Source organism: Perognathus longimembris, chromosome 11, assembly GCF_023159225.1.
Source record: "Perognathus longimembris pacificus isolate PPM17 chromosome 11, ASM2315922v1, whole genome shotgun sequence".
Classification (NCBI taxonomy): domain Eukaryota; kingdom Metazoa; phylum Chordata; class Mammalia; order Rodentia; family Heteromyidae; genus Perognathus; species Perognathus longimembris.
In genome coordinates, this window is record NC_063171.1 from 47,473,643 (window position 1) to 47,500,555 (window position 26,913).

Genomic DNA, 26,913 nt, shown 5'->3' on the forward strand with positions numbered 1-26,913 from the left:
CAGCTTTGCCCTACGTCCACTTCTGACCTATTGACTCCTGGAAAGTGCGGTACTGGACGCCACGAGGGACCTGTGGCTTCACAACGCGGTTTCCTGACCCCTGAGGGTCTGTCTCCTAACGCCGTGGCAGAGTTAGTCACTGTAAGTTCCTCTCGGCATGTCAGGACAGGCCATGGTCCCTTATCCCACCCCTTTTCACTGAGGAGACTCAAGGGATTTATGGTGCTTTTTAAAAAATAGGTTAATTAGATTGACTCTCCAAATATTTCCATCTCAGATCTAGAATCTTTTCCTTTAGTTTTTTTTTAATTAGTGCTTATTACTTATGCAAAGTAGCAGATTTCATTATGACATTAATATTTCGATCACACTGATTTCCCCCTCTCGTCCTCTCCATCACCCTTCCAGATTCCTTTCCTCTTCCCAAATAGTCCTCCTTCTGCTATCGTGACTTTTAAATCCAGAGTCCAAGTGTGACAGTCACCATGCCATGTTTGTCAGCCTTACAATCTTCAGTGCCCATATTTTAGTTGTTTATTTTCATGCCCCTGGGTGTTTTTGCTTTAGTGTGGAAGCAACAAGGCAAAAGTAGACTTGAACGTGTTTCACTCAAGCTTAGAAAATATTAACCTTAGAACTAATTTTCACAATAAGAGCAAATATTCTTTTCTTTTTTTTTTTGGTTGGTCCTGGGACTTGAACTCAAGGCCCAGGCGCTGTCCCCGAGCCTCTGTGCTGAAGGCTAGCTCTCTACCACTTGAACCACAGGTCCACTCCTGGATTTATCTGAGTAGTTTTTATATTGGAGATTGAGTCGCACCGACTTTCCTGCCCCAGCTAGCTTCGAACCCCATCCTTAGATCTCAACCTCTGAGGAGCTAGGATTACAGGGGTGAGCCACTGGCACCTGGCAGTAATAGCAAATATTCTTTAAGTTGCCATTTCTCATATTTGTTGGTCAGTATTATTTGAGTTTTCCTGGAAACAAAAATGTGCTAACTCAATAGATATATACATGTTCTTAATTATTAAGTTTCTACAAACCCTCCTAAGATGATTCCCCTATGAATTTGTGGAAAAGTACTCAGGAACATGCTCCTCTTTTTACCTATGCTGGCCTTAAACAGCCCTTTCTGGTTTACTTTGCATTTCTTTAAAAATTGGTAAGGTTGAACATTTCATTTCTTTAGTGGAAATGATTTTCTTTTTCTAGAAGTTAACAGTTACTGACTGTCCTCGGTTCATTTTTCTAGTGGATTATTTTTACATGTTAATATGTAAAGAGCCTTTTCCAATTAGTTCAATTGTTTAGTACTGTGAGTGGATTAAAAAATAAATTATCCATTTTCTTTTTTTATGGCATTTGGGGTATGTAGAAGTTTTAACTTCTGTGTAAATTTATCAATATATTTAAACGCACTCTTGGTTTATACTTTAAAGACCTTTACAACTTTATAAAGCATCTTTATACTTTAATAGTTTTATTCATTTATTATTTTAATTAAGATTCATCTGTTGACCTGGTGTGTGTGTGTGTGTGTGTGTGTGTGTGTGTGTGTGTGTGTTTGTGTGTGTGTTTCTGTTTTTGTTTTATTTTGAGATGTTTTTTAGCCCGTTATATCCTGGAATTAGAGAGCCTCCTTTCTCTGTCTCCCCAGTACTGGGATTACAAGCATGTATATCACACCCAATGACTTGTTGATTGAAAGTACCACAGGCTCTTGCCTATAGTCTTAGCTAGTTAGAAGGCTGTGATGTGAGGATCAAAGTTTAAAGCCACCCATGGGAGGACTTAGATCAGAAAAGCCAGAAGCAGGAGGTTTGGCTCAAATGGTAAAACACCAGCCTTGTGCAGAAAAGGCTAAGCAAGAGCTTGAAGCCCAGAATCCAATCTCTAGTACTGGCACAAGAAAAATGAGAAGAAAGTGCCAGCTTTAGTGTATTTGGATTTATCTGATTTTATTTATTTGTCTCTTTATCTAAAATTCTCTAAAGTTTTATGTCATATTTTGATAATGGGCACAAGGAATATCTCTGTTATTTTTCACTTCAGAATTGGCTCTGTCATGCTCACCTTTTTTAAATTTTTCCTGGTGTCCTTGAACTTTAGCATTATTTGGCCATGTTCCAAAACAAATTATTTTATTGTTTTGATTGGGAACACGTCTGACATTTTTATATCCTGATCCTCATAAGCTCACCATCTTCATACAGAATTATAGATACCTCTTCCACTACAGTCCTCTGCTCTACCAGCTATGGAAGGACCCATTATAGATACCTCTTCAAGGCTATGAGAACTTGGTAGTTTGATTCCTCTTATTTCATTCTTCTGATCGAGTCCAACTGGCCAGTTGTAAGGATTCCTTAAATGGATGAGGATTAGGTTAACTGCCTTATGAGTTATGTAATCTTTGTTTTTCATATTTACTACAAGGTTTGAGCCCAGAATATTGAGAAAGAACTTGGCCTGTGATGCAGGGTCATATTGGTTATTACATTACCTCCTTAAGGTCAAAATACCTTTCCAGAAGATACAGTAACTCTTGACCTTACCATTCTCCTTTGTCCTTACTGGATAGTCAGAAATGTTAATCATTGTTATAGGGAGGTGGATATAGTTGGAGATCATGTTGAACTAGATAAAGCAAGCTCAGAAAAGCCAACTATCACATTTTTGCTCATTTGTGACATCTAACCTTTAAAGACATATATATACATACATGTGCATGTATATATATGCATATATGTACACACATAAATGCATTGCAAACACATATACATCATATATGTGTGTATAGAGAGCATATGTATGTAACTGTGAGACTGTCTGGGATCACTAGAAGAAAAGGGAAGAGAGATAGAGAATGATAAAAGATAAATAATTATTGAAAGACACCGTGTCTATGTAGAAAGATAGGAAACTCACTGACAGCTGTTGCACAATGGTGGGATATGGAGGACTGAAAAGCAATGGATGAGGTTAATCTGACTAAATTACAATGTGTCCACATGCTAATTACTATGGTAAACCTCTCTAATTAATATGCACTGAAGAAAACCAAATCACAGGAATGATAAATAGGCTATTTCAGAGGGCAGGAACTAGTGAGAGTGGGGAGCAAGGCCAAGGGAGAGGATGAATAAGGTGACTATGACCATACAACTTTGTACTCACCCATGAAAACAGAATAATCAAAACTGTTAAAATTGTTTTAAGAAAGGAGGAAGAGAAATGAGGCATAGAGGTGGAGGTGGTGCACTTAATCAGGGTACATTGAGGGTCTGTATGTATGGAGATGACACTGAAACATTTTACAATTAATGTATGCCAATAAAGATATTTTTAAAAATTAGAATCATCTAAATAGAGGTAGCCAGTATCATTTCATGCTTATGGAGTCAAGTGTTTTCCATGTGTTGTTCATTTAAAAGGCTCTGTTATCAATTGCTATGACAAATTCAGGCAACTTTCTCACGGTTACACAACTAATGTATGCCAGAACCAAGATTGGAAGAAAGATAGTAGCTAATCACTAGTGGACTAGTGGAAATCACTATGCTGTAGGATTTGTTGCTGTCCTTTTTGTTTTGTTTTGTTTTGTTTTTTGCCAGTCCTGGGGCTTGAGCTCGGGGCCTGAACACTGTCCCTGGCTTCTTTTTGCTCAAGGATAGCACTCTACCACTTGAGCCACAGTGCCACTTCTGGCTTTTTCTATATATATGGTGCTGAGGAATCGAACCCTGGGCTTCATGTATACGAGGTGAGCACTTTACCACTAGGCCATATTCCCAGTCACTGTTTTGTTTTTTTTAAGTACCATACATGAGTTGTTCAGGGTACCCTTGTTACATTCTTTCACATGTAAACTGTGGATCCTGATCAGTAACTCTCCCATGCCCCCATTAATCCTCACCTTTCCTGCTTCTGAAAACAATTTCAACAGGTTTCCTCTTTCTACTTTAATACATGCCATTAAACTACACAGACTATATCCATCCTCATTCACCCTCTGTTAACTGAACTCCTCCTGATGATGCCAGCTATGTTGTCTGGGATTTGTTCCTGGACAAGTTCACAAAGTATAGTGCTTTAGGACCCAGAAGGTATAAACGCAATAGAAAAGGAAGTCATTTGAACTGCCTCAAATAAGAGGAAGTTAACTCCCCTGTAGCTTGTGTTGGCCCTGCTCCTAGTCTGCTGTAACATTAGAAAGGTAAGTCATTCTCCTTTGGAGCCTGGGAAGGGACATAATTGGAAAAGTTAATAAGACTCTCTGGTAGATTTTGTGTTTGGATAATATCATTAACTACGTTTTTTTATATTAAAAACAAACTTTATATCCATTTGTTAAGCAAGTATTTTTTTAGGAAATCTCTTAGGGCTAGGGGACAGTGACATTCCATAACTAAGAGTGGACAACAAAAGTACATACTTCAGAAAGAAATGGTAGGAATATTTCCTTATTTGCCAACTACAAGTGATTTGTGGAATCTCTAAATAAATCGTTATCTCTCCTTTATATCAAACCACGTTTGTTCGTGTTTCATATTAGTGGATGTTCTAGTTTGGAAATGTAGGATACAAGTTGTGAGGAAATTCATATGCAATGAGTACCTGAAAGATTTTCTTTGGAAGTAGAAAGTACCAGGGATGTGGCAGGCATACAAAGCAGGAAGTGGCTTATTCATTCCTGAGCCTCACAAGCCTCAAATTATTGCTCAAGGAGCTCAAAGGTAACTGATACTTGTGCAAGTGTTTTAACACCATGCAGTGAATGAAATAATTTTCCTGTCACAAAACAAGTCATATAGCACAGAAACTCAGGTGGGTATGCCAACACCTTAAAGTGTTCCTCATGTTTAAGACTTTTGCCAGGGCTTGGATGTAGTTTAGTGGTAGAGTACTTACCTAGCATGCACAGTGTCCTGGGTTTCATCCCTAGCACGAAGGTGGGGGAGTTTGGGTGGGAGTGTGTGTCTGGTTAGAACAAACTAGTTGCCAGATATATGGCTGGTCATGGGCATAAAGGAGTTGAAGTGTTCGTGAAGCCTAGTTTTGGTTATCTCATGCCCTGTAGTCCTAGCTACTTAAGAGACTGAGATATAAAGTATCAGAATTCAAAGCCAGCTAAGGCAGAAAAATCCGCAAGACTCCATCTCCAAAATAATCAGCTAAAAGCTATGTTGTAGGCATTGCTCAAGTGGTAAAGCACCAGCCATTAAAATATCATGTGAAAAAAATGTTAAACTATTACTCCTGTATTCTATTTATGGTGTTCCTTAATTATTAGCAATGACTATAACTACTTTGTTCCATGTGTAACACCCAACTCCCAGTATGTAGCTGAGGAAGAGGGGGGATAGCCCAAGTGGTGGAATGCTTGCTTAGACCATGGGCAAGGCCTTGGATTCAGTCCCCAATAATAATAATTTAAAAAAACACGAATCTAGCCTGATTACAACATAAGATAAAAAAAATCAAATATTATAAAGAAGTCCATTTTATTTTTACCTTAATTCTAGACAGCTACTGGTCACATTGTGGTACTATGAATTACTGAACACCAATTTGTTCCATCTTTTGAAGGGTTTCAAACACTTTGCTTATCTATCTATCTATCTATCTATCTATTTGCCAGTCCTGGGGCTTGGACTCAGGGCCTGAGCACTGTCCCTGGCTTCCTTTTACTGAAGGCTAGCACTCTACCCCTTGAGCCACAGCTCCACTTCTGGCTTTTTCTCGTTATGTAGTACTGAGGAATTGAACCCAGGGCTTCATGCATGCTAGGCAAACACTATACCGCTAAGCCACATTCTCAGCCCCACTTTGTTATGTATTGTTTCAATTGTTTTCTTAATTCCTGTAGAGTGTGGGTGATAGGAAAAAAATGTTAAAAAGGTTAAAGGCATGTCACCATATAGTCAGAAATTGGTAACAGGTTGTGAGTTCAAGTATGTAACATCTTTTATCCGAGTGGATAATAACATTTTGCCTTACTGTGGTGAAATAATGATGACCTGATTTTATTTAGGCATGGTAGAGTTTTTGTTTTGCCATGCTGGATATCTAACCCAGGCCTTTATCCAAACTGTATACATAAGCTGTGTCTTCAGCCCAAGAGTTTTTCCTTACTTGGGTTTTGAGATGGGATCTTGCTATATTGCTGATGTTGGCCTGGAACTCAAAATCTTTCTGCTGCAGCCTCTGAAGTGCTGGGATTATAGGAGAGTGTTGCTACACCCAGCCAGCCTGAGAGGACTTTTTGTTGTTGATATTGTATGTTTCCCTCAGATTGGTTCCCCATAAACATGCTGCGACAGAGATATAGTGCAAGAGGTTTATTAGGAAATGTTTTTGTCATCACTTGGAAAAGGAAGAGAGGATGTTGGGCTAGGATGTGATGTCAGCTAAGACCTCAGGTAACCTGATTTTGTTTTGTTTTGCTTTGCTTTGCAATGCTAGGAATGAAACACAGGTTTTGTGCATAATAGATAAGCATTCTACCATTTAACTACACCACTCATTCCTCTTCTTTTTAAACTATCCCGTATATACATTTAAATTCTTGGTGCTATTCATACTTCTCTGGTACTTACCAGTTTTGTATATTTCTTGTTGTGGGATTATTTGTTGTTTGAAATAAGGTTTCCCTCTGTCTCAGTCCCTCCTGGAATTACAAGTGTGTGCCACTACCACTGGATTATATATTTAGTTTTGTTATTTTACCTAGAGCTCACCAAAATACTAACTTCTCAAAGGCAGACTGTATTGTACTTTAAGCCCTGAAGCATTTTTCATAGCACATTACATACCACACATACAAACTTCCCCGTGCAAAGCAGCCTGGTCTGGTTTTACTTGTATTTTGAAATTTCCCATCTGTGAGAAAAACAATGTTATAGGATTTGTTGTGAGAGTTAATACCAAAATAAAGGTTTTTTTCCCCAATTCTCTTTTACTGCATTCTTATTCTGCTTACTGAGTAGAATAAATAAGCTCTTAATGAATAATTAACTATTTTACTCGTTAATTGGGATAGTCCCTAGTAAGCATTCAGTAATTATGTGTTGGGCTGGGAATGTGGCTTAGCTGTAGAGTGCTTGCCTAGCATGCATGAAGCTCTGGGTTTGGTTCCTCAGTACCACATAAACTGAAAAGGCTGGAAGTGGTCCTGTGGTTCAAGTTATAGAGTGCTAACCTTGAGCAAAAAAAGCTCAGGGACAGTGCCCAGAACCTGAGTTTAAGCCCCAGAACTGGCCAAAAAAAGTGTTGAATTGAGTTCAAGTAAATGGTACTATTTGGCTTTTAAAGTAGTGTGGTATTTTTCTTGATTTCTTTTCAGGATTTATCATGGCCTCCAGTCATACTGTGTTGATGCGGTTGGTGGCTTCATCGTACGCCATTGCTCAGAAGGCAGGAATGATAGTCAGACGTGTCATTGCTGAAGGAGACCTGGGTATTGTGGAGAAGGTGCTGCTGCTACTCTCATTTCCTAACAGCCTGAATTCTGTTCTTTGAAGTTTACTAAAGGGTTTCATAATTTGTATAAATATTAATATTCAGAATAATTGATAGCTCCCTTATGGAGACTGCAAGATCTTTAGTTCAATGAGCTTTGTGCCTGCTTTGAAAATCACTTCAGGACTGGGATTATAGGTCAACTGGCAAGTATGGGCTCTGCCAGGAAAAGAAAGGAGGGGGAGGGAAGAGAAGGAAAATGACTCCACACTTCTTCCAAGATCTTTATGTGATGTGTCCTCTGACCAGTATCTAGTCTCAAGATTATTTCAGTACAAAGATATGAAAACAAACGAGATTCTCTTTTATAATGTTAGGGGAAAAATACAAGAATATCTTCTTTTTAGAAAAAGCTAATGACAATTTGGTCTTAAGGGTTTAAATGGTTACTAGTGAAAGCTTCTAAAACAACATAGAGTTGAAATGCTAGTATAGAGTCAGTAAAGGAGATCCCACAGAATAGAATAAAAGATGATTTTTCTTTAGATATGCATTTGACAAATCATAAAATATCCATGGGGCTTGTACTTTTTAAGTTGTATATCAATAAAACATGATAGGTGGGCTGGGTATGTGGCTTAGGGATAAAGTGCTTGCCTAGCTTGTATAAAGCCCTGGGTTTGATTCCTCAGCACGACAGAAACAGAAAAAGTGGCACTGTGGCTCAAGTGGTAGAATGCTAGCTTTGAACAAAAAGAAGGCAGGGACAGTGCTCAGGCCCTGAGTTCAGGCCCTGAGTTCTAACCCTAGGAATAGGGGGGGGGGGGAAAGTCCTTAGGGTTTCTTATATTTCTCAAGACATACAATAGTATAACAGAAAAGACTTTGTATCCGTTTCTTATTAACTGATACTCTTACTTCCTTAGCACACTCTTTTGCTTACTGAAAGACTCTCCATTTTCAATATTATCCATGTTTTAGCTGACATGTTCTTGTGAGATTAGTTTGAGAAAAAGAAAAGGAAGAAGAGAGAAAGAGGGAAAAAGGAAAGAAAACACATTTAACAAGTTTGTCAATAAAATGTAATTTTATACCTAATATATCACATTACAGGGTTTGTACTCAAAGTAGTTGCAGCATCTGAAAAAAGTGGACTCAATTCAGTACGATATATAGGAATAATTATACAAAGTCCTATATTTGTGTTCCATAATATCAGATAGATCTTAAACTTTATTTGAAAAAGAAGTTTCCATTGACTGCATGTAAGGCAGTACAGCTGCTTCCAGAAAGCTGCTAATCTTGCTGCCTTTTCTTGATACTGGGGATGAGTCTCAGGCGTCAACCATTGAGCTAACCTCCTACCCCATCTTTTCTTTTTGTGAAGTTTTTTTTTTCTTTTTCTGAAAAAAATGAGAAAAAATAACAAGCAGTAAATAGAAACCATCATTGCTAACATTTGGGAAAATTTCTTTCCAGATTATTATTTTTCTTTGGCATAATTTACTTTCCTTAAATTGATTTTGTGTAGTCCAGCTTTGTGGCCCAGTAGGTAATGAGACTAGAAATATAGTGTCTAAGTTAGAAAGTCAAGTAGTGTTATCATTGTTTTCTGTATACGCTAGGCACTTCCAATAATTTATATACTCTGTTGATAACCTTATTTTAAAGGAAACAGTCTTAGCACTAAACTGAGAGAAGGGAAAGGACATGTATCTTAGAGAACAAAGGAGTTGGGAGAGGTTTCCTCATGTAATTAAATGAATAACAATGTGTGTGTGTGTGTGTGTGTGTGTGTGTGTGTGTGTGTGTGTAGAAGACCTTGAGTTCAAACCCTAGTATACCTTCCTTCCCCACTTCCCGCCTCCCCCTCCCCGTCTTCCAAAGGCTGGGTATTGCCACCTGTAATTCTGGCTACTCAAGAGGCTGAGATCTGGAGAATTTTGATTCCATGCCAGCCCAGGAAGAAAAATCAACAAGATCCTGTTTACAACGAACCAGCAAAATCCCAGACTAAAGCATTGCTCAAGTGTTAGAATGGCAGCAGACATGAACAAGAAAGCAACAGCATGAGATCCTAAGTTCAAGCCTCAGTATTGGCACAAAAAATGAATCTCTGGGCATTATTGACCCAGGGAGGCTAAGATCTGAGAATTGTGGTTCAAAGCCAGCCCTAGCTGGAAAGTCTGTGAGACTCTTTTCTCCAATTAACTACCAGAAAACTGGAAGTGGCACTGTAGCTCAAAGTGCTAGCCAAATACATACAAATTTAAAGAATAAAATAAAATGCTCAGTGATTTTCAGTCATCCCTGCCCTCCTCCCCCCGCCTTTTTTTTTTGCCAATCCTGGGGCTTGAACTCAAAGCCGGGGCACTGTCCTTGCATTTCTTTTGCTCAAGGCTAGCACTCTACCACTTGAGCTACAAGTGCCACTTCCGGCTTTTTCTGTTTATGTGGTACTAGGGAATCAAACCCAGGGCTTCATGCATGCTAGGCAAACACTCTACCACTAAGCCACATTCCCAGCCCTTCATCTCTTTTTTTCATTTTTTCATTACAAAGTATTGTAAGAATTCTGTTTCAGGGGCTGAGAATATGGCCTGGCGGCAAGAGTGCTTGCCTCCTATACATGAAGCCCTGGGTTCGATTCCCCAGCACCACATATATGGAAAACGGCCAGAAGGAGTGCTGTGGCTCAGGTGGCAGAGTGCTAGCCTTGAGCAAAAAGAAGCCAGGGATGGTGCTCAGGCCCTGAGTCCAAGGCCCAGGACTGGCAAAAAAGAAAAGAAAAGAAAAAGAAAGAATTCTGTTTCAGATATTGTAATCCATCTAACTACTTTTATATAAATTATAACATATAATAATACTCTGAGGGGCTGGGGATATGGCCTAGTGGCAAGAGTACTTGCCTCCTATACATGAAGCCCTGGGTTCGTTTCCCCAGCACCACATATATAGAAAATGGCCAGAAGTGGCGCTGTGGCTCAAGTGATAGAGTGCTAGCCTTGAGCAAAAAGAAGCCAGGGACAGTGCTCAGGCCCTGAGTCCAAGGCCCAGGACTGGAGGAAAAAAAAAAACAAAAACAAATAAATAATACTCTGAAAACAAAGGGAATTATGGTATCATTTGCAAAATTATCCATTGTCTTTCTGACTATCTGGATATAGATTGAGTAGGGTGCCACAGGTGGCCTATGTGTTAAATATTACTATAATTCAGTTCATTATCATTTTCGTATTTGATTTTTATTATGTTCTGCGAATCTAGAAACTAAGTATAATGTAAATGAGATAGACATTTGCACATTTAGAAATCAGAGGATTAGTTCTGCTAACACTTGTATTCTTTGTTACAGACCTCTGCAACAGACCTGCAGACCAAAGCTGACCGACTGGTACAAATGAGCATATGCTCTTCACTGGCACGGAAATTCCCTAAACTAACCATCATAGGAGAAGAGGTAAGAATTGTCAGGGATGGGATAGGAATCTGGCTTTGTGGTAGAGTGCTTACCTAGCATGCATGAAGCCCTGGGTTTGATTCCTCAGTACCACACAAACAGAAAAAGCTGGAAGTGGCTCTGTGGCTTAAGTGTTAGATCATTAACCTTGAGCAAAAGAAGCTCACAGATGGTGCCCAGGCCCTGAATTCAAGCCCCAGGACTGGCAAAAAAAAAAAAAAAAAAAAGAATTATCAGAGATGTAATCTCTGTTTGCCTTATGGATTTATAACTGATATGTCATTGATTTAAGCATTATATCTAATGCAACAGAAAGCAGTTATTATGAACCTTGACAAGACGAGAGCAAGTATCTGATTTTAAAATATTTTGGTCCATTGTTAGTCCAGAAATCTCAGTTCCTTAGCCAGAGGAAATACGTTTACTGTTAGAATGACTGTACTCAGCATGGGAACTATGAAATGGACAGAGGGCTGCAGGTGAAACTCAGTGGTAGAGCATTTGCCTGCCACAGATTTCAGCTCACTGAGAAAGAGATGGGCAAGTTTAGGAGTAAGAAGTATAATTTAGCCTTGTATATGAGGCTGTATGTTCAATTCCCAGCACCAAAAACTAAAACAGGAAAAAGAGGAAGTGTTCGACAACTAGGATGGGATGCAATGGAATGACTACAAAAACTTCTGTTGTTTGGTTTCAGTTTGTTTTTAAAATGAGACTTACTCGCATACTTATAACCGAGTAGAATAAGTTGGTTTTTTTGTTAGTTTTTTTTAGTTGTTCTTTGTTTTGAAACAAGGTCTTGAACTCAAGATACTACTGCTTTAGCCTCTAAGTGCTGAGATTAAAAGCATTCATTACCATGGTAGCTCTAGGATAAATTTCTTTTTAGTTTGTTTTGTTTTGTTTGTTTTTCAGGGATGGGGATTGAACTCAGGGCCTTGTGAATATGTAAGTACTCTACCACTGAGCCATGTCCCTAGTGGTAGAGTAAGTTTCTTTAAAACAAGCTTATGAACTTAAAAAATATATATTTTTAAAAACCTCTTTTTAAACTCTGTTAAGGGACTGGGAGTATAGCTCAAGTGGTAGAGCATTTTCCTAGCAAGCTCAAGGTCTTGAGTTCAATGCCCAGTACTGCCAATTTTTTTTTAACTAAAAATCTCCTCCTCTATCTCTCTCTCCCCGTTCCCTCCCATTCTTCCTTCTCTCCTTTTTCACTCAAGCCTTCATCCCTCCTTTCTTCTTTAATAAACCCTGTTTGAGTTATGACCATTTAGTCAGCTTTGATAAGTCACGTACGGTTTTTAATTAGGTTTGCTTTCAAAGCTCTATAAACATGAACACTAAACAGCTTCTGTCCTGCAGGACCTGCCTTCTGAGGAAGTGGATCAAGAGCTGATTGAAGATGGCCAGTGGGAGGAAATACTGAGGCAGCCGTGCCCATCGCAGTACAGTCGAATTAAAGAGGAAGACGTAAGCTCTGGTTTTGTGTTGTACTTTGTTCATCTGCGACTTAGTTCTGTGGTGTGGAGGACATAGAAAGTGAGGCAGTTCATAAATTCCATCATCAATATGCTGCTCTTACTCAAAATCTATGTCAAGTATAATTTTAGTGGCTCATGGCATCCTACTCTGATTCAAAGTCCTAAGTAGATGCTATTTATTTTCTTCATGTATTGCTAATTGTATGAACTATTCACTTTTTTTTTTGCTTATGTAAATTGTATCTTTAAAGTAATCAGACTTTTTTTTTTTTCAATCTAACCATACCTGTTTCAAAACATTCTTGGTGCTTCTTGGAAAATTCTCCCTGTAGCACCATCTAGAGTTCAGTATGTTCATAGCATAGTGTTTAGTATTCAAGTGTTCAAAATGTTATCAGTTAAATATCTCATTGGAGCTTCTCTTTTTTGAAATACAATCTCACTTCTAGACTAGTCTAGACCTTGTAATCCTCCTGCCTCTGCCATTATTTTTTGTCTAATTTAAATGGAACTAATTTATCTATGATGACAAAAATGTTAATATTTTACTGTTACAAAATTGATTATGTTAGTTTAAGGCATCCACCTTACAATTTTTTAATAAAAAAATTGCTTTAAAGTTTATATATATATTGGGATATTGTATAATTGATTTGTTTATTTCTTCTTTTTTGATTTTTATTTTATAGCTTGTAGTTTGGGTTGATCCTCTGGATGGTACTAAGGAATATACTGAAGGTCAGTGTTTCTTGTGTTCATATTGCACTAGGATATGTTTAGTTGTGCACACATGCTCTACTGTATATTGGATGAAAAGCTAGTATCCTTTTTTTGTTGTTTATTTTATTTTGTTGGTTTTGGGGATTGAACTCAGGGCCTGAGAGTCCCTGAGTTCTCTTGCTCAAAGCTAGTACTCTACCACATTGACCCATAGCTCCCTTCAGGGTTTTTTTTTAGTCATTAGTTGGACATAAGAGTCCCATAGGGACGTTTCTGCCTGGGCTAGCTTCAAACCACCATCCTCAGATCTCATCCTCTTGAGTAGCTAGGATTACAGGCATGAGCCACCAGAGCCTGGCTCATTTTATTTTTGTTAAAACTTTATTTGTACCGACAGCAGTTAACTGTTATAATAGAAGGAAGATGGGCATAGTGATACATGCCTGTAATCCCAGTACTTGAGAGATCAGAAAGGAGGATTGAAAGTTAGAGGGCAGGTTAGACTGCATTGGGAATTGCTGTTTAAAAAAAGCAAAAAATTAAAAGGGGGGAGGAACAAGGGAAGATAAGAGTAATAAAGGAGGTAACTATGATCAAAGTACACTTTCTATATATATATGTATATATATATATACACATAGCCAATAAGTGAATATAATGAATATATGTATATATACATATGGTGAATAATAAATGGAAATGTCATAATGAGACCCATTTGTACAATTAATATACACCAATAAAAATAACTACAAAAAAGCATGAGAAAAATTCATCTCCTTCAAATACTATTCCCATGTAATCTAGCAGCCTCACAGTTATAAATGTGTCCCCCCACAAGAGACTATCAGTCATAACAAACCAGTGTTCCCAAAGGAAGTACACTGAACTTCCTTAGCTCTGTTGAGGTAGAAAAGCAATGACAAGCACCTCTTTGCTGCCCTAGCCACGTCACCACCATTGTCCCACTCACCAATATGGTAGAGCGCTTGCCAGGCAAGTGTGTGAGGCCTGACTTCAAACCTTAGCAATAAGGAAAAAATAAATTAAAAAACTTGGCAACACAAAAGAAACATCACACTGAAAAGTCCAGGTTTTAGTATTGGGGAAGCTTACATTTTTATTTTATGTTATTTTTGTGCCAATCCTGGGTGCTGTCCTTGAGTTTTTTGCTCAAGGCTGGTCCTCAACACTTGAGCTCGACATCTGGCTTCTTGCTGGTTAATTGGAAATAAGAGTTTCACAGACGCTCCTTCCCGGGCTGGCTTTGAACCACAATCCTCAGATCTCAGCCTCCTGATGAGCTAGGATTGTAGGTTTGAGCCACTGGCACCTAGCTAGAATTTAGTTTTTGAAATAAAAGTCGACATAAGTTTTCTTAAACTTATAGCTTAAGAAAAGAAAATTTCTCATCATTACTGGAAAGAAACTTTTTCTGTGGTTGGCTGAGACTTATCTATGATGAATGAATCATCTTGTGCATGTGTGCAGGCTTATGTAGTTTGTGAGTACTGGAAACATTTTTTAATTCATTCACAAACAGGGAAGTTCTAGTTTAGTTCTAGCTTAAATGGGTATAAGAAAACAGAAAGCATATTTAGCTAGACACTGGTGGTTCATGCCTATAACCCTAGCTATTCAGGAAGGCCAAGATCTCAAGAGTGTGGCTTGAAACCAGCCCAGGCAGAAAACTCTGAAAGACTTTATCTCAATTAACCATCAAAACCTGGAAGTGGAGCTGTGGCTCAAGTGGTAAAGAACCAGCCTTGAGCAAAAAGAGCCAAGGGAGAGTGCAAAATCTTGAATACAAGCCCCAGTACACACACACACACACACACACACACACACACACACACACACACGCACACACGCACACACACACACACACATGGTGGGGGGCTTATTTAGATCCTAACTCCTACCCAGAGATTTTGATTTGTTAGCACTGAGAAATCACCTGAGATTTGTTTTGCAACATTCATACCAGTTGATTCCAATACTGCTTAGAACTCTACAGTCTCCACCTCCGAGAAACTTGCTTTAGAGGCTTGTTATGCAACTCTGGAGAATAATTCAAGTATATAGAGTGATTCAGCAGATAAGAGTGAATCAGATGGTAGCTACACAGGTATAGAGGGATCTAATAAAAATGAGTGGATCACAGTAAGAAGCCAGCGTGGGCAAGAAGGTCCATGAGACTCTTATCTCTAATTAACCACCAAAAAGCTGGAAGTGGAGATGTAGCTCAATTGTTAGAACCTTAGCCTTGAGAAAAAATGATAATGGACAGCACTCAAGCCCTGAGTTCAAGCTCCATGACATACACACAGTGTTGAGTTGTGTCTGCTCTGTTGATTGGTTTACAAACTATACTATTACTTTAGTTAAGTGGCTGTTTCTCTCTCTAGTCAGCTCTTATAATTTGTGTATTTTGCCATTACTAGGATTAATTGTAGGTGAATCATTATCAATTCTGTCCTTCTCCTTTCCTCCTTCTCCTTCTTCTGCCAGTCCTGGAGCTTTAACTCTGGGCCCTGGGCACTGTCCCTGAACTTCTTTGGCCCAAGCCTACCATCCTACTACTTGAACCATAGTACCACTTCCACCTTTTCCTGTGATTAATTGGAGATAAGCGTCTCACAGACTTTCCTGCCTCAGCTGGTTTCAAACCACAATCCTCAGATCTCAGTTTCCTTAGTAGCTAGGATTACAGGTGTGAACCACCAGTGGCTGATTCCAATTCTTTACTTTGTGCTGCAAAAATAACTTGGAGCATTCCATGTACTGTGATGAGTCAAAACACAAAAAAAGTGTAATTGATAACTCTTCTTCATAGGTCTTCTTGATAACGTAACAGTTCTTATTGGAATCGCTTATGAAGGAAAAGCCATAGCGGGAATCATTAACCAGCCTTATTACAACTACCAGGTATGACTGTCAGTGACACAAAAAATGTTAAGTAAATAAGTATACTGTGGTATGATTCCAGATGTCATCTAGTCCACTGTTTTCTAGCACCATTTCACAAGCAGTCATATGGAAAACTTTTCAAATGCAGATTCCCGGGTTATACCCTAGACTTACTGAACTAGAGCTTCTGGGGGTACTGGTATGAGGAATGTATTCATATGTATACACTTGTATATAGAGATACTGTTTACATTGTATTTTATGATTTACTTACTATTCAAGTACAAAAGTTTAGGAATCACTGATAGGGTTCTCGATTAGCTTGGTCATCAAGACACCTGGTTTCTAGGTAGTTCTTTAAGTAACTAAAGAACAAACCATGCCAACCAAGACAAGATGCTAGCCATGTGCTATCTGGGTATTACTGTCTAGTACCTAATTAGAGTCAGTGTGATAATGAACTAAATATGCCCTTGCACTTTTTTCCTTACTTTGTCTCTTCTACTTTGCTTTGACTGCCCATTATATTTCCAAGAAACTCTCTTCCTTAGATACAAAAGACTAATGTTACTTAAAAACCAAGAATACACTCAAGTCATATTCAATTTGAAAAAAAAATTGAAATAAAATACTTGAGGTGTTTGTATTAATGTGACCTTATCAGACCACTGAAGAAACAAAGCAGCCAGAGTGAGGATGATTACTTCTTCAATTGCTAATTTAAAAATAGGATTCATTTTTACTTCTAATACAAATTTGCTTTTTCCTGCTGCTTAATTGTAACCATGTGTTTCTTAAGAGTTACCAAAATAGTTATACATTTGTAAGAAAGTCTTTCATTGCCTAAGTGGCCATTAATTCTTAAAATATGACTTAATGTGGGTACAGTATTAGATGTAGTCTTAAGTGTCATTTTTATAAAAACTTTAGAGTAAGTAGTAGTTTAGAGGGGGCATTTAATTCTTTAAAGACGCTAATGCATGATACCTTTTGTCAGAAATAAAGATCTAAATGCTTAGGACTTGTTAATAATTTTCATCCCTTCTTTCTGAGATTAGAAAAAATTGTATTCATCTTTCACAGAACGATGAAAAGCAGAAGTTAAGGGAGCACAGGAATGAAGCAAAGGTGAGAAATATAGCTAGGGCCTGGCTAAACCACTAGGTAGAAAAGAGGTAGGCATTTGTGGTACCCAAGCTGCATTGTCCATCCCATGCACTAGCTCATTTTCTTCTGTTCCACTCATTACCTCTCCCTTTGCAACATTCCCTTCTGTACTCTATCCTGTCTTTGCCTTCTCTTTGCTTATGCCATAAATTTTGTTTCAGAACATTGAAGTTGAAAACTGGCTCAGCTGTGTTGGTATTCAAGGCTAAAGATTTCATTTTATTCAGTCATGATCTTCATCATAATAGCTAAAACTTATCAAGAGTATAAGAGCTTACTGTGTGCTCCAGACTGAAAGGATTCACATGAATTATCTCTTAATACCAATCCCAGCTTGTAAGGAAACTATAACCCTATTTTAAAGAAGTGGAAACTGAGACAGTTAACTTGCTAATGTCACCCAATGGTTAAATAGCAAACCTGGGGTTAAAAGTCAGTTCCAAACATCCATGTTATTCTATATTGCTCTCCTGAGCCAGATGAAAGACTGAACAATTAAAATAAGTGGGATCACAGGTCTCGATACCACGCATGCTCCTTAGTAACCAAGTTCCTGTCTCACACTCTTCTTCCCAGGGAACCCAACTAACAACTCTAACAGCACCCAGTGTACTGCTCTAGGAGACCTAAGATGATGTGTATGAAAATATTTGACTAGTAAACTCTAGCAGCCTGATTTAGTGATGAAGAATATCAGCTTTAATTGGCATGGTGGCACGTGCTTATAATCCTACCTACTTGGCAGGCTGGGAAAGGAGAAACTCATGAACCCAGGAGTTCAAACCAGCCTGGACATTGTAGTGAGACCTCATTTTAAAACGCAATGGAGAAACCTGGGCAGCAGTGCCTCGTGGCTGTAATAGCTTCTCAGGAGGCTGATGCCTGAAGATCTCAATTTAAAGCCTGCTGGGAAGGAAAGTCCATGAGACTCCTTAAGCACAAAAACTTCAGGGACAGAGTCTAGGTCCTGAGTTCAAGCACCCGGACTGGCAAAAAAAAAAAAAAAAGCGAGGGTTCAAGAAAAGAAACAAAAAGAAAAAAGGAGAGACACTTTTGAACATATATGATCTGGGTTTGGTTACGAATTTAGAGTCCTTAGTTTACCTAATGATACCACATATTACTTTCCTCTTCTTTAAAATATGGATGATAACATGTACTTCCTTGGGTTGCTTTGAGGGTTGAAAGAGATAATATATGTAAAGCATTTAGTTTGGTATTTAGTACCTGTATGGAATTGAGTAGACTATATGCCTGCCTACAATATATGTACTATATTAATACCATGTTTTGATGACCTTGGAACAATTATTTTATGTTCTGGATTTACTTTCTATGGCATACAGGTTCTATTTTTCTTTGTATCCACTTACAGCAGTGTGGTTGAAAATTCTTTGAGCTCTGCAAAGGAAATTGCAGATTCTATGATTGCATTATCAATTGTCATTTACTGGTACAAATGTTAGTAAACTCTTAAGCCTGACCTCATTATTTATGGCTAGTGTTCAATATCAGCCTATTTACTTGCTCTATCTCTGTGGCAGCAAAATACATTCTCACCATAGTAATACGGTCCCTGTCATTCCTTGGATCCTAAAAATAGTGATCAGTACATGGTGTCTCATTTCTTAGACACTTTTGTACCCTTGGAAAATGGCAATTTTCATTATTACAAACATGTTACTGAACCATTAGAAAGAAATCATAAATCAGCATATGATGTTTCCTTTGCTGGTGACTCAAGAATTCCCTTCAATACATTGGATACTACTAAGCAAAGCAACAATGAGATCAGCCTATTCTTTCAGGACAAGTTCTTTACCAGTGTTATTATTCTTGTATTTTATCATATTAGCATGTTTTTATTTTTATAGCTAAATGCCTTAAATTTGAAATGGCTTAACTGTAACTAAATATTCCATTTATGGCTGGCATCTTTCTCCAGGTGATTACAAGCTTTGTTTTTCCCCCTCGTCTACATAGGCAGGACCAGATGCTGTGCTGGGAAGGACAATCTGGGGAGTTTTAGGTTTAGGTGCCTTTGGGTTTCAACTGAAAGAAGCCCCTGCTGGGAAGCACATTATCACCACCACCCGATCCCACAGCAACAAGCTGGTTACAGACTGTGTTAGTGCTATGAACCCTGATGATGTGCTGCGAGTGGGAGGAGCAGGAAATAAGGTAAGAAGATCTGTCATCTGCTCTGAATCCCCAACTTCTTTAAAAATATAGAATAGAGCTGGGCTGGGAGCACTTGCTTAAAAATGTGAAATAAGATGAAAAAAATTAAGGTTTAAGAGACAAAAGGGGGTGGCTTAGTTATAGGGCATATGCTTAGCATGCACAAGGTCCTGGATTTGAAAGAGAGACATACAGAGAGACAGAGAGAGAGAGGAGAGAGAGAAGCTTCACATCTTTCTTATCTGAGGTAATAGCCCATCCTTGTCAATGACTTTCATTCCTCAGGATCTTCTGTGTTATTTCTTAGCACTTCTATAGATTCTAAGTGTAGACCTGTCTGTGTCCTTTCTAGCTACTACATTCATTCCTTCATCCAGGCTTCCAGTCTCCTGGAAGAATTGTGAAGTGGGTCAAAATTTGATCTACCCCCATAAGCCCTGATCTTTTCCCATTAGATTGTACTCTGGATGTCATTATGATAACATCCCTCAGGTATCTCAGATTCAGCATTCTTTTTTTGGCCAGTCCTGAGGCTTGGACTCAGAGCACTGTCCCTGGCTTCTTTTTGCTCAAGCTAGCATGCTGCCACTTGAGCCACAGCGCTACTTCTGGCCATTTTCTGTTTATGTGGTGCTGGGGAATTGAACCCAGGGCCTCATGTATACAAGGCAAGCACTCTTGCCACTAGGCCATATCCCCAGCCCCGGATTCAGCATTCTTTTTTTTTTTTTTTTTTTTTTTTGCCAGTCCTTGGCCTTCGACTCAGGGCCTGAGCACCATCCCTGGCTTCTTCCCGCTCAAGGCTAGCACTCTGCCACCTGAGCCACAGCGCCCCTTCTGGCCGTTTTCCATAAATGTGGTGCTGGGGAATTGAACCGAGAGCTTTATGTGTAGGAGGCAAGCACTCTTGCCACTAGGCCATATTCCCAGCCCAGATTCAGCATTCTTAATTTCCACTCATCCCCAGATGTTTTCCTCTCCCTATTTGCTGTGTGGTTGATTCTATCACTTTTACTTAATTGTTCCAACTAGACACCTGAAAATCATCCCAGATTCCCTCCTTCCTCACACCTGATTCTTTCCTTCACACTTGAGATTCCTTCCTTTCTTACACCCTTCCTTCTGCCTCACATCTGGCCCTACCTATACATCTTAATTCTTTTCTAATGCCTCCTCTTGTTCGTTTCAACTGCCAGTACCATAACTGAGACCTATCAACCACCATCATTGTTTTATAGTTTGCAGTGTTCTATTTCAGCTCAGTCTCCATAATTTCCACTAGAGCAAATAAAAAGATAAACCCTACCCCTCTTCCAACAATTTAAGATATAAGTCTAGGAGCAAAGAATGTGAAACTTTCTGTAGCCTGGCCCCTGTAGATCCCTAAGCTTCATCTCCTAACACTCCTCAACTCATACTTCTGCTCAGTGTCACTAGATACAATACCATACTTATGGATGTGTCTGCCACACGGTGCCTAGCAATGGAAAAGCAAATAATGTTTATATGAGCTGAGTGCCGTTCAGTCTCCACGTGTATGCTTCACAAGCAATATTCAGTGATGTGTAGGTTTTTATTTATTTTTATTTATTTGTTTTTGCCAGTCCTGGGGCTTTTTTTTTTTTTTTGCTTGTTTTGTTTTTTTTTGCCAGTCCTAGGGCTTGAAGTCAGGGCCTGGGCACTGTCCCTGAGCCTCTGTGCTTTAGCACTTGAACCACAACACCACTTCTGGATTTTTTTCTCAGTAGTTTATTGGAGATAAGAATCTCATAGTGTACAGATATTTATGAACTGGCCTTTGTATATCATACAATGAAGACCAGAGGTGCATTTATATTTTTAATTTTCTCCACCTGGTAATTTAAATATAAAGTTATCAGCCTGATTTCCACAAACAGCAGTCACAAATAAATTTCATTTGTGTTAGTATAATTATGTCATGTGGAATGCAGAAATTAGGAGTTCACCTAAACATAAAGTACATTATAAGAATCACACTTTAAAAAGATTACTTCATAAAGCAAAATATTTAGAAATGATTTCTGCTTTCCTAGTCTGCTTTTTTCCTCCAACAAAATCAGAATTCTAGTACTGCACATGTCCTATAAATGCTGCTGTAAATGCTATAAGGAATTTTTGAAATAGATTATGCTGAGTTTTCAATATAGCAGTGATCTTGCTCTTGCTCATTAAACAGTATTTGGGTTTGCATCTAAAATTATCAATCTGATTAGCTAGATGATTTGTTTCTTTTTTTGTTTTGTTTTTTTCCTATGTGATACCACTTGCAAGAGACTATGAGACTGTATCACAAAACTACAGGAATATTTTTTATTTTAAAAATTTAAAAATAATTTTGTGTAATATATTTTAAATAAACACAAGTGTTTTATGTCTGGAAAAAAAAAAAGTCTCACAGAGCCGGGTGCTGGTGGCTCATGCCTGTAATCCTAGCTACTCAGGAGGCTAAGATATGAGGATAGTGGCTCAAAGCCAACCTAGGCAGGAAAGTCTGTGAGACCCTGATCTCCAATTAACCACCAGAAAACTGGAATTGGCGCTGTGGCTCAAGTGATAGAGTGCTAGTCTTGAGCTGAAGAGCTCAGGGACAGCACCTAGGCCCAGCGTTCAGGCCATATTGACCAACAACAACAAAAAAAGAGGCTCACAGACTTTCCTGTCCTGGCTGGCTTTGACCTGTGATCCTCAGATCTCAGCCTTCTGAGTAACTAGGATTACAGACCTGAAACACCTGGCTATGTGTAGGGTTTTTAAAGGCATTTACTGATAATTATGAAAAGTTGGAATTTAAAAAATAAATATAGCTGGCCACCAGAGGCTCATGCCTATAATACTAGCTACTGAGAAGACTGTGATCTGAATATTGCAGTTTGAAGCTAGCCCTGGAAGGAAAGTCTATGAGACTGATCTCCAAGAAGCTAGAACTATGTCTCAAGTGGTAGAGCACTAGCTTTGAGCACAAAAACTCAAGGCAGCACCCAAGAGGGTGTTAGTACTGGCATAAATAAATAACAAATAATAAATACATAAATAGTGTTTAAAAATTAGAACAATAGATATAGTGGCATAGCACAAGGGAAGGTGAAATGAAAGGATTGTGAGCTTGAGACTTACAGGCCAACCTGTGATACCTAGCAACTTCCAAGCTGGCTCGAGCTATGTCTTAGGAAAACAGAGTTGGTGATATAGTTCAAAGGTAGAGATTACCTAGCATATTTAAATCCCTGGGTTATATCCAGCACAAAAAAAAATTACTTAGGCCACAAGCTATCTGTAAGTGTGTGTGTGTACATGTGTGCACTGGTCCTGGGTTGAACTCAGGGCTTAGGTGCTGCCCCTGTATTTGAGCTTTGCTCAAAGCTATCACTCTACCATTGAGTCACAGATCCATTTCTGGCTTTTTTTGTTGTTGTTAGTTAGAGATAAAATTTCATGTGCTTTTCTGCCTGGGCTGGCTTTGAACCTTGATCCTCAGATCTCAGCTTCTTGAATAGCTAGGATTACAGGCATGAGCCATCAGAGCCCAGCAAAATACAAACATTTTAAGATGGAAATATATTCTGATGTTCACTGAAACAAATAGTTACAGGAATGGTTTCCTTTTACCCCTGCCTTTTGTAATCAGGAAAATTGATCACTTCTTTTTATTTCCAAGGGCCCCATTTTCCTACAAAACATTAGTTCCTCTTCCATCTGGACTGTCCTCTTTTGAAAAAGCCTGGCTTGGCAGCTTGTAACATTTTACAAATAAGGACCCTTTTAAGAATTTGATGAAATTTCACCTCCTCACCCATGAAAAAAGACACACCTGGTATAGTTCTTCCTACAATATAAGACTTGGCACATTGGTTAGGTGAAAAAGAAAAGGTTTTATTCAAAAGCCTAGAGCAGGATTAAAATGTCCTATGGTTTTCATAAGTTGTACAGAAAGACATAATTGGTTATTTTGTGTTTACTGAGATTTTCTTCCTTCTCTTAGTCTGTTCTAATATTTGAAGTTTGAGACTTTTAGAAATAATTTTTTACAGTAATAACAAAAAAAGAGTCAATTGAGCAGTAAAATATGATAGCAAGTTCCTGTTTAGGTAGTCACACAAGCAGTATCAGGGGCCACAATTGTCTGAGTGTTACAGAAAAGGTTGGGATGAATACTTAAAAGGTCATAGCAATAGATCTGACTCTGAAAACCTATGGAAGGACTTGTTAGACCCATCAGCCATGCACACATATGAGGATAACTGATATATTACTATACTGCTTGTGACTTCCCTATCCTTTCCTTAGTAATGGTCAGTGTTGAAATTTAAAAACCTTAATTATTCTATGACAATAAGAAATAAACTAACAAAATAAAGTTTCATCTAACTTGGTATATGAACACTGTTCAGATACCTTCCTTATAGTTTATTTGGCCCCTTTTTCTCCTTTAGGTCTCCACATTTTATTGGACACCTATTATTTCTTCATAGTGTTGATGTTATTTAAAGGCTTTAATTGAAACCTGGCAGAGGAACTGACAAAAAGTGCTCTATAGGTACTAGTAGTTATTTTTTAATATGTATATCATCCATTTCATGTTGAGGGTTAATTAATATTTTTAACCTTTCAGATTATCCAGCTGATTGAAGGCAAAGCCTCTGCCTATGTATTTGCAAGTCCTGGATGTAAAAAATGGGATACTTGTGCCCCGGAAGTTATCTTACATGCTGTGGGAGGTTAGTCCATTTTATTTGGGAATCGTTTTTATATTGTAAAAATAGTTCTTACAGTATAAAACTATTATTAAGACATACTTTGGTAATATTCTTTACCTGGATTTCTAAGGCATAAAGCTAGGGGAAATGTAAAGATTATCCAGTGCAACCATTCATTTCATAGATAAGTAGATTTTCAGCAGATTTTGATTTTCAGCAGATTTGTCTTCCTTTAGTTCATAATCTCTGGGCATGGGGGAGAGGTTGATCTACATATAATCATTTTAACCCTTATTTATTGGGTTTGGGTGTTTTTGTTTGCTTGTTTGTTTTGGTGTTGGTCTTGGGGCTTGACTTCAGGGTCTGGGCTCTGTCTCTGAGCTTCTTTTGCTCAAGGCTAGCCCTCTACTAGTTGAGCCACAGCTCCACTTCCACTTCTGGCTCTTTGGGTAGTTTAGTAGAGATAAGAGTCTTTTTTTTTTTTGCCAGTCCTGGGCCTTGGACTCAGGGCCTGAGCACTGTCCCTGGCTTCTTTTTGCTCAAAGCTAGCACTCTGCCACTTGAGCCACAGTGCCACTTCTGGCCATTTTCTATATATGTGGTGCTGGGGAATCGAACCCAGGGCTTCATGTATATGAGGCAAGCACTCTTGCCACTAGGCCATATTCCCAGCCCGAGATAAGAGTCTTATAGACTTTCCTGCCCAGACTGGCTTTGAACCATGATCCTCAGATCTCAGCCTCCAAGTAACTAAGATCGCACCTGGCTTACGGTTTTAATTTTTTTTATTTCATTTAGCCTATTATAACTCATTTCAAAAGATGATCTGAAGAAGTTTTTGGGTTTTTTGTTTTGTTTTGTTTTTGCCAGTCCTGGGGCTTGGGACTCAGGGCCTGAGCACTGTCCCTGGATTCTTTTTGCTCAAAGCTAGCACTCTACCTCTTGAGCCACAGAGCCACTTCTGGATTTTTCTGTATATGTGGTGTTAAGGAATCGAACCCAGGGCTTCATGCATTCAAGGCAAGCACTCTACCACTAGGCCACATTCCCAGTCTGGTTTCAATTTTTTTGAGAGGGTTGTTTTTTTTTTTTTTTTTTTTTTTTTTTTTTGGCCATTCCTGGGCTTGAACTTGGGGCCTGGGCACTGCCCCTAAGCTTCTTTTTCTGAAGGCTAGCACTCTACCACTCGAGCCACAGTACCACTTCCAGCTTTTTCTGCTTATGTGGTATTGAGGAATCAAACCCAAGCCTTCATGCATACTCAACAAGCACTGTACTGCTAATCCACATACCCATCCTGAGAAATTTTTTTTTCCTTGGAAAGTAAAATGTTCATGATTACTGGGATCACCCACTGAAGATCTTATAAGCTGGTCTTGGTCAATATCAGTGCCAGTGCTGAAGACCATAGTTAGAAATTTTTGAAAATGTGATGGAAGCTGGGCACCCAATGGCTCACACTTGTAATTCTAGCTGTTCAGGAGGCTGAGATCATAGGATCACAGTTCAAAGCCAGCCAGGGCAGGAAAGTCAGTAAGATGCTTATTTCCAGTTAATCACCAAAAAGTCAGAAATAGAGCTGTGACTCAAAGTGGGTAGAATATGAGCATTAAGCACAAAAGCTCAGGGATAGCTCTCAGGCCCTGAGTTCAAGCCCCAGGACCAACACACACACACACACACGCACACACACATTGATGGAAAATGTATTACAAATACATACCTAATAAGGTAACTTTTTCCAGATTCAAATAGACATCACTACACATGTACTCTTTTTTTTTTTTTTTTTTGGCCAGTCCTGGGGCTTGGACTCGGCCTGAGCACTGTCCCTGGCTTCCTTTTGCTCAAGGCTAGCACTCTGCCACTTGAGCCACAGTGCCACTTCTGGCCATTTTCTGTATATGTGGTGCTGGGGAATTGAACCCAGGGCCTCATGTATATGAGGCAAGCACTCTTGCCACTAGGCCATATTCCCAGCCCCCACACATGTACTCTTAATGAGCAATTCTTAAGTATCTTTCAGCTAAACCTTTATAAAACTGTTAATATTATATAGTGAGCTGACAAAAACATTTTGAAGATGGGAATGGTGGTGAAAAAGTATCATAATTTAAAAAATAATCACCTCAGAAGGAAAGAAACTGATAAACAAGGAAAATAGATATATAGCTAGCTTAGTGGTAGACCCTTGTGATCCCAGAGTTCACCTCCAAGAAAAAAGAAATACAAATTGAATGCCTAATGAAGTTAATTTTACTCAGAGAAAATAATCTTTTGTCCTTTTAGTTAAAATTACCCTTAATGTGAGTTAAAAGTTGACCTTTATGGTCACTTCCTATTATGTCCAGAATTTATTGGATACTTTTAGAGAGGCAACCGTCATTTAAAAATAACTCAGGGAGGTAGCTCAGTGGTAGAGCCTGTGGTTAGTATGTGCCTTGCTCTGGGTTCAATACATAGCACCTACTCCACCCCTCAAAAATACAATAAACGTGATCCAACTATCCACTAACATTTTGTTGATGTTATCCTGTAGGAAAGTTAACCGATATCCATGGGAATGCCCTTCAGTACAACAAGGAGGTGAAGCATATGAATTCTGCAGGCGTCCTGGCTACACTGAGGAATTATGACTACTATGCAAGCCGAGTCCCAGAGTCTGTTAAGAAAGCACTTGTTCCTTAAAGGAATAATCTACTTAGCCTAGTGGACTTGGTTCTCAAAATAATACATTTTAAAGCTGATTGGAAAGGATTAGAACTCTATCTTTATTCATTGTTAATCAGTGATTTATATTTGTTAATTAGCAAT

General features: G+C 38.7%; 1 protein-coding gene across 2 annotated transcripts; it reads left to right on the top strand.

The window, feature by feature from the left end:
• Bpnt1 (3'(2'), 5'-bisphosphate nucleotidase 1) lies at nucleotides 1–26,913 on the top strand. Of its 2 annotated transcripts, XM_048356554.1 has the most exons (10): nucleotides 1–141; nucleotides 7,347–7,474; nucleotides 10,818–10,922; nucleotides 12,288–12,395; nucleotides 13,096–13,144; nucleotides 15,963–16,054; nucleotides 17,120–17,164; nucleotides 19,187–19,384; nucleotides 24,015–24,120; nucleotides 26,639–26,913. In XM_048356554.1, exons 2-10 carry the CDS (start codon nucleotides 7,355–7,357, stop codon nucleotides 26,785–26,787), a joined length of 972 nt encoding a protein of 323 aa, XP_048212511.1. In that variant the 5' UTR covers nucleotides 1–141; nucleotides 7,347–7,354; the 3' UTR covers nucleotides 26,788–26,913. The 2 variants fall into 2 exon arrangements, with proteins under 2 accessions (XP_048212511.1, XP_048212510.1); XM_048356553.1 differs by lacking the exon at nucleotides 17,120–17,164 and having other exon boundaries at nucleotides 2–141.

Bases quoted from the DNA above. Each gene is read 5' to 3' on its own strand.
- Bpnt1 (XM_048356554.1), top strand. From the start codon at position 7,355: ATGGCCTCCAGTCATACTGTGTTGATGCGGTTGGTGGCTTCATCGTAC. The intron at 7,475-10,817 runs GTGCTGCTGCTA...TCTTTGTTACAG, and splicing joins ACCTGGGTATTGTGGAGAAG to ACCTCTGCAACAGACCTGCA. The intron at 12,396-13,095 runs GTAAGCTCTGGT...TTTATTTTATAG, and splicing joins GTCGAATTAAAGAGGAAGAC to CTTGTAGTTTGGGTTGATCC.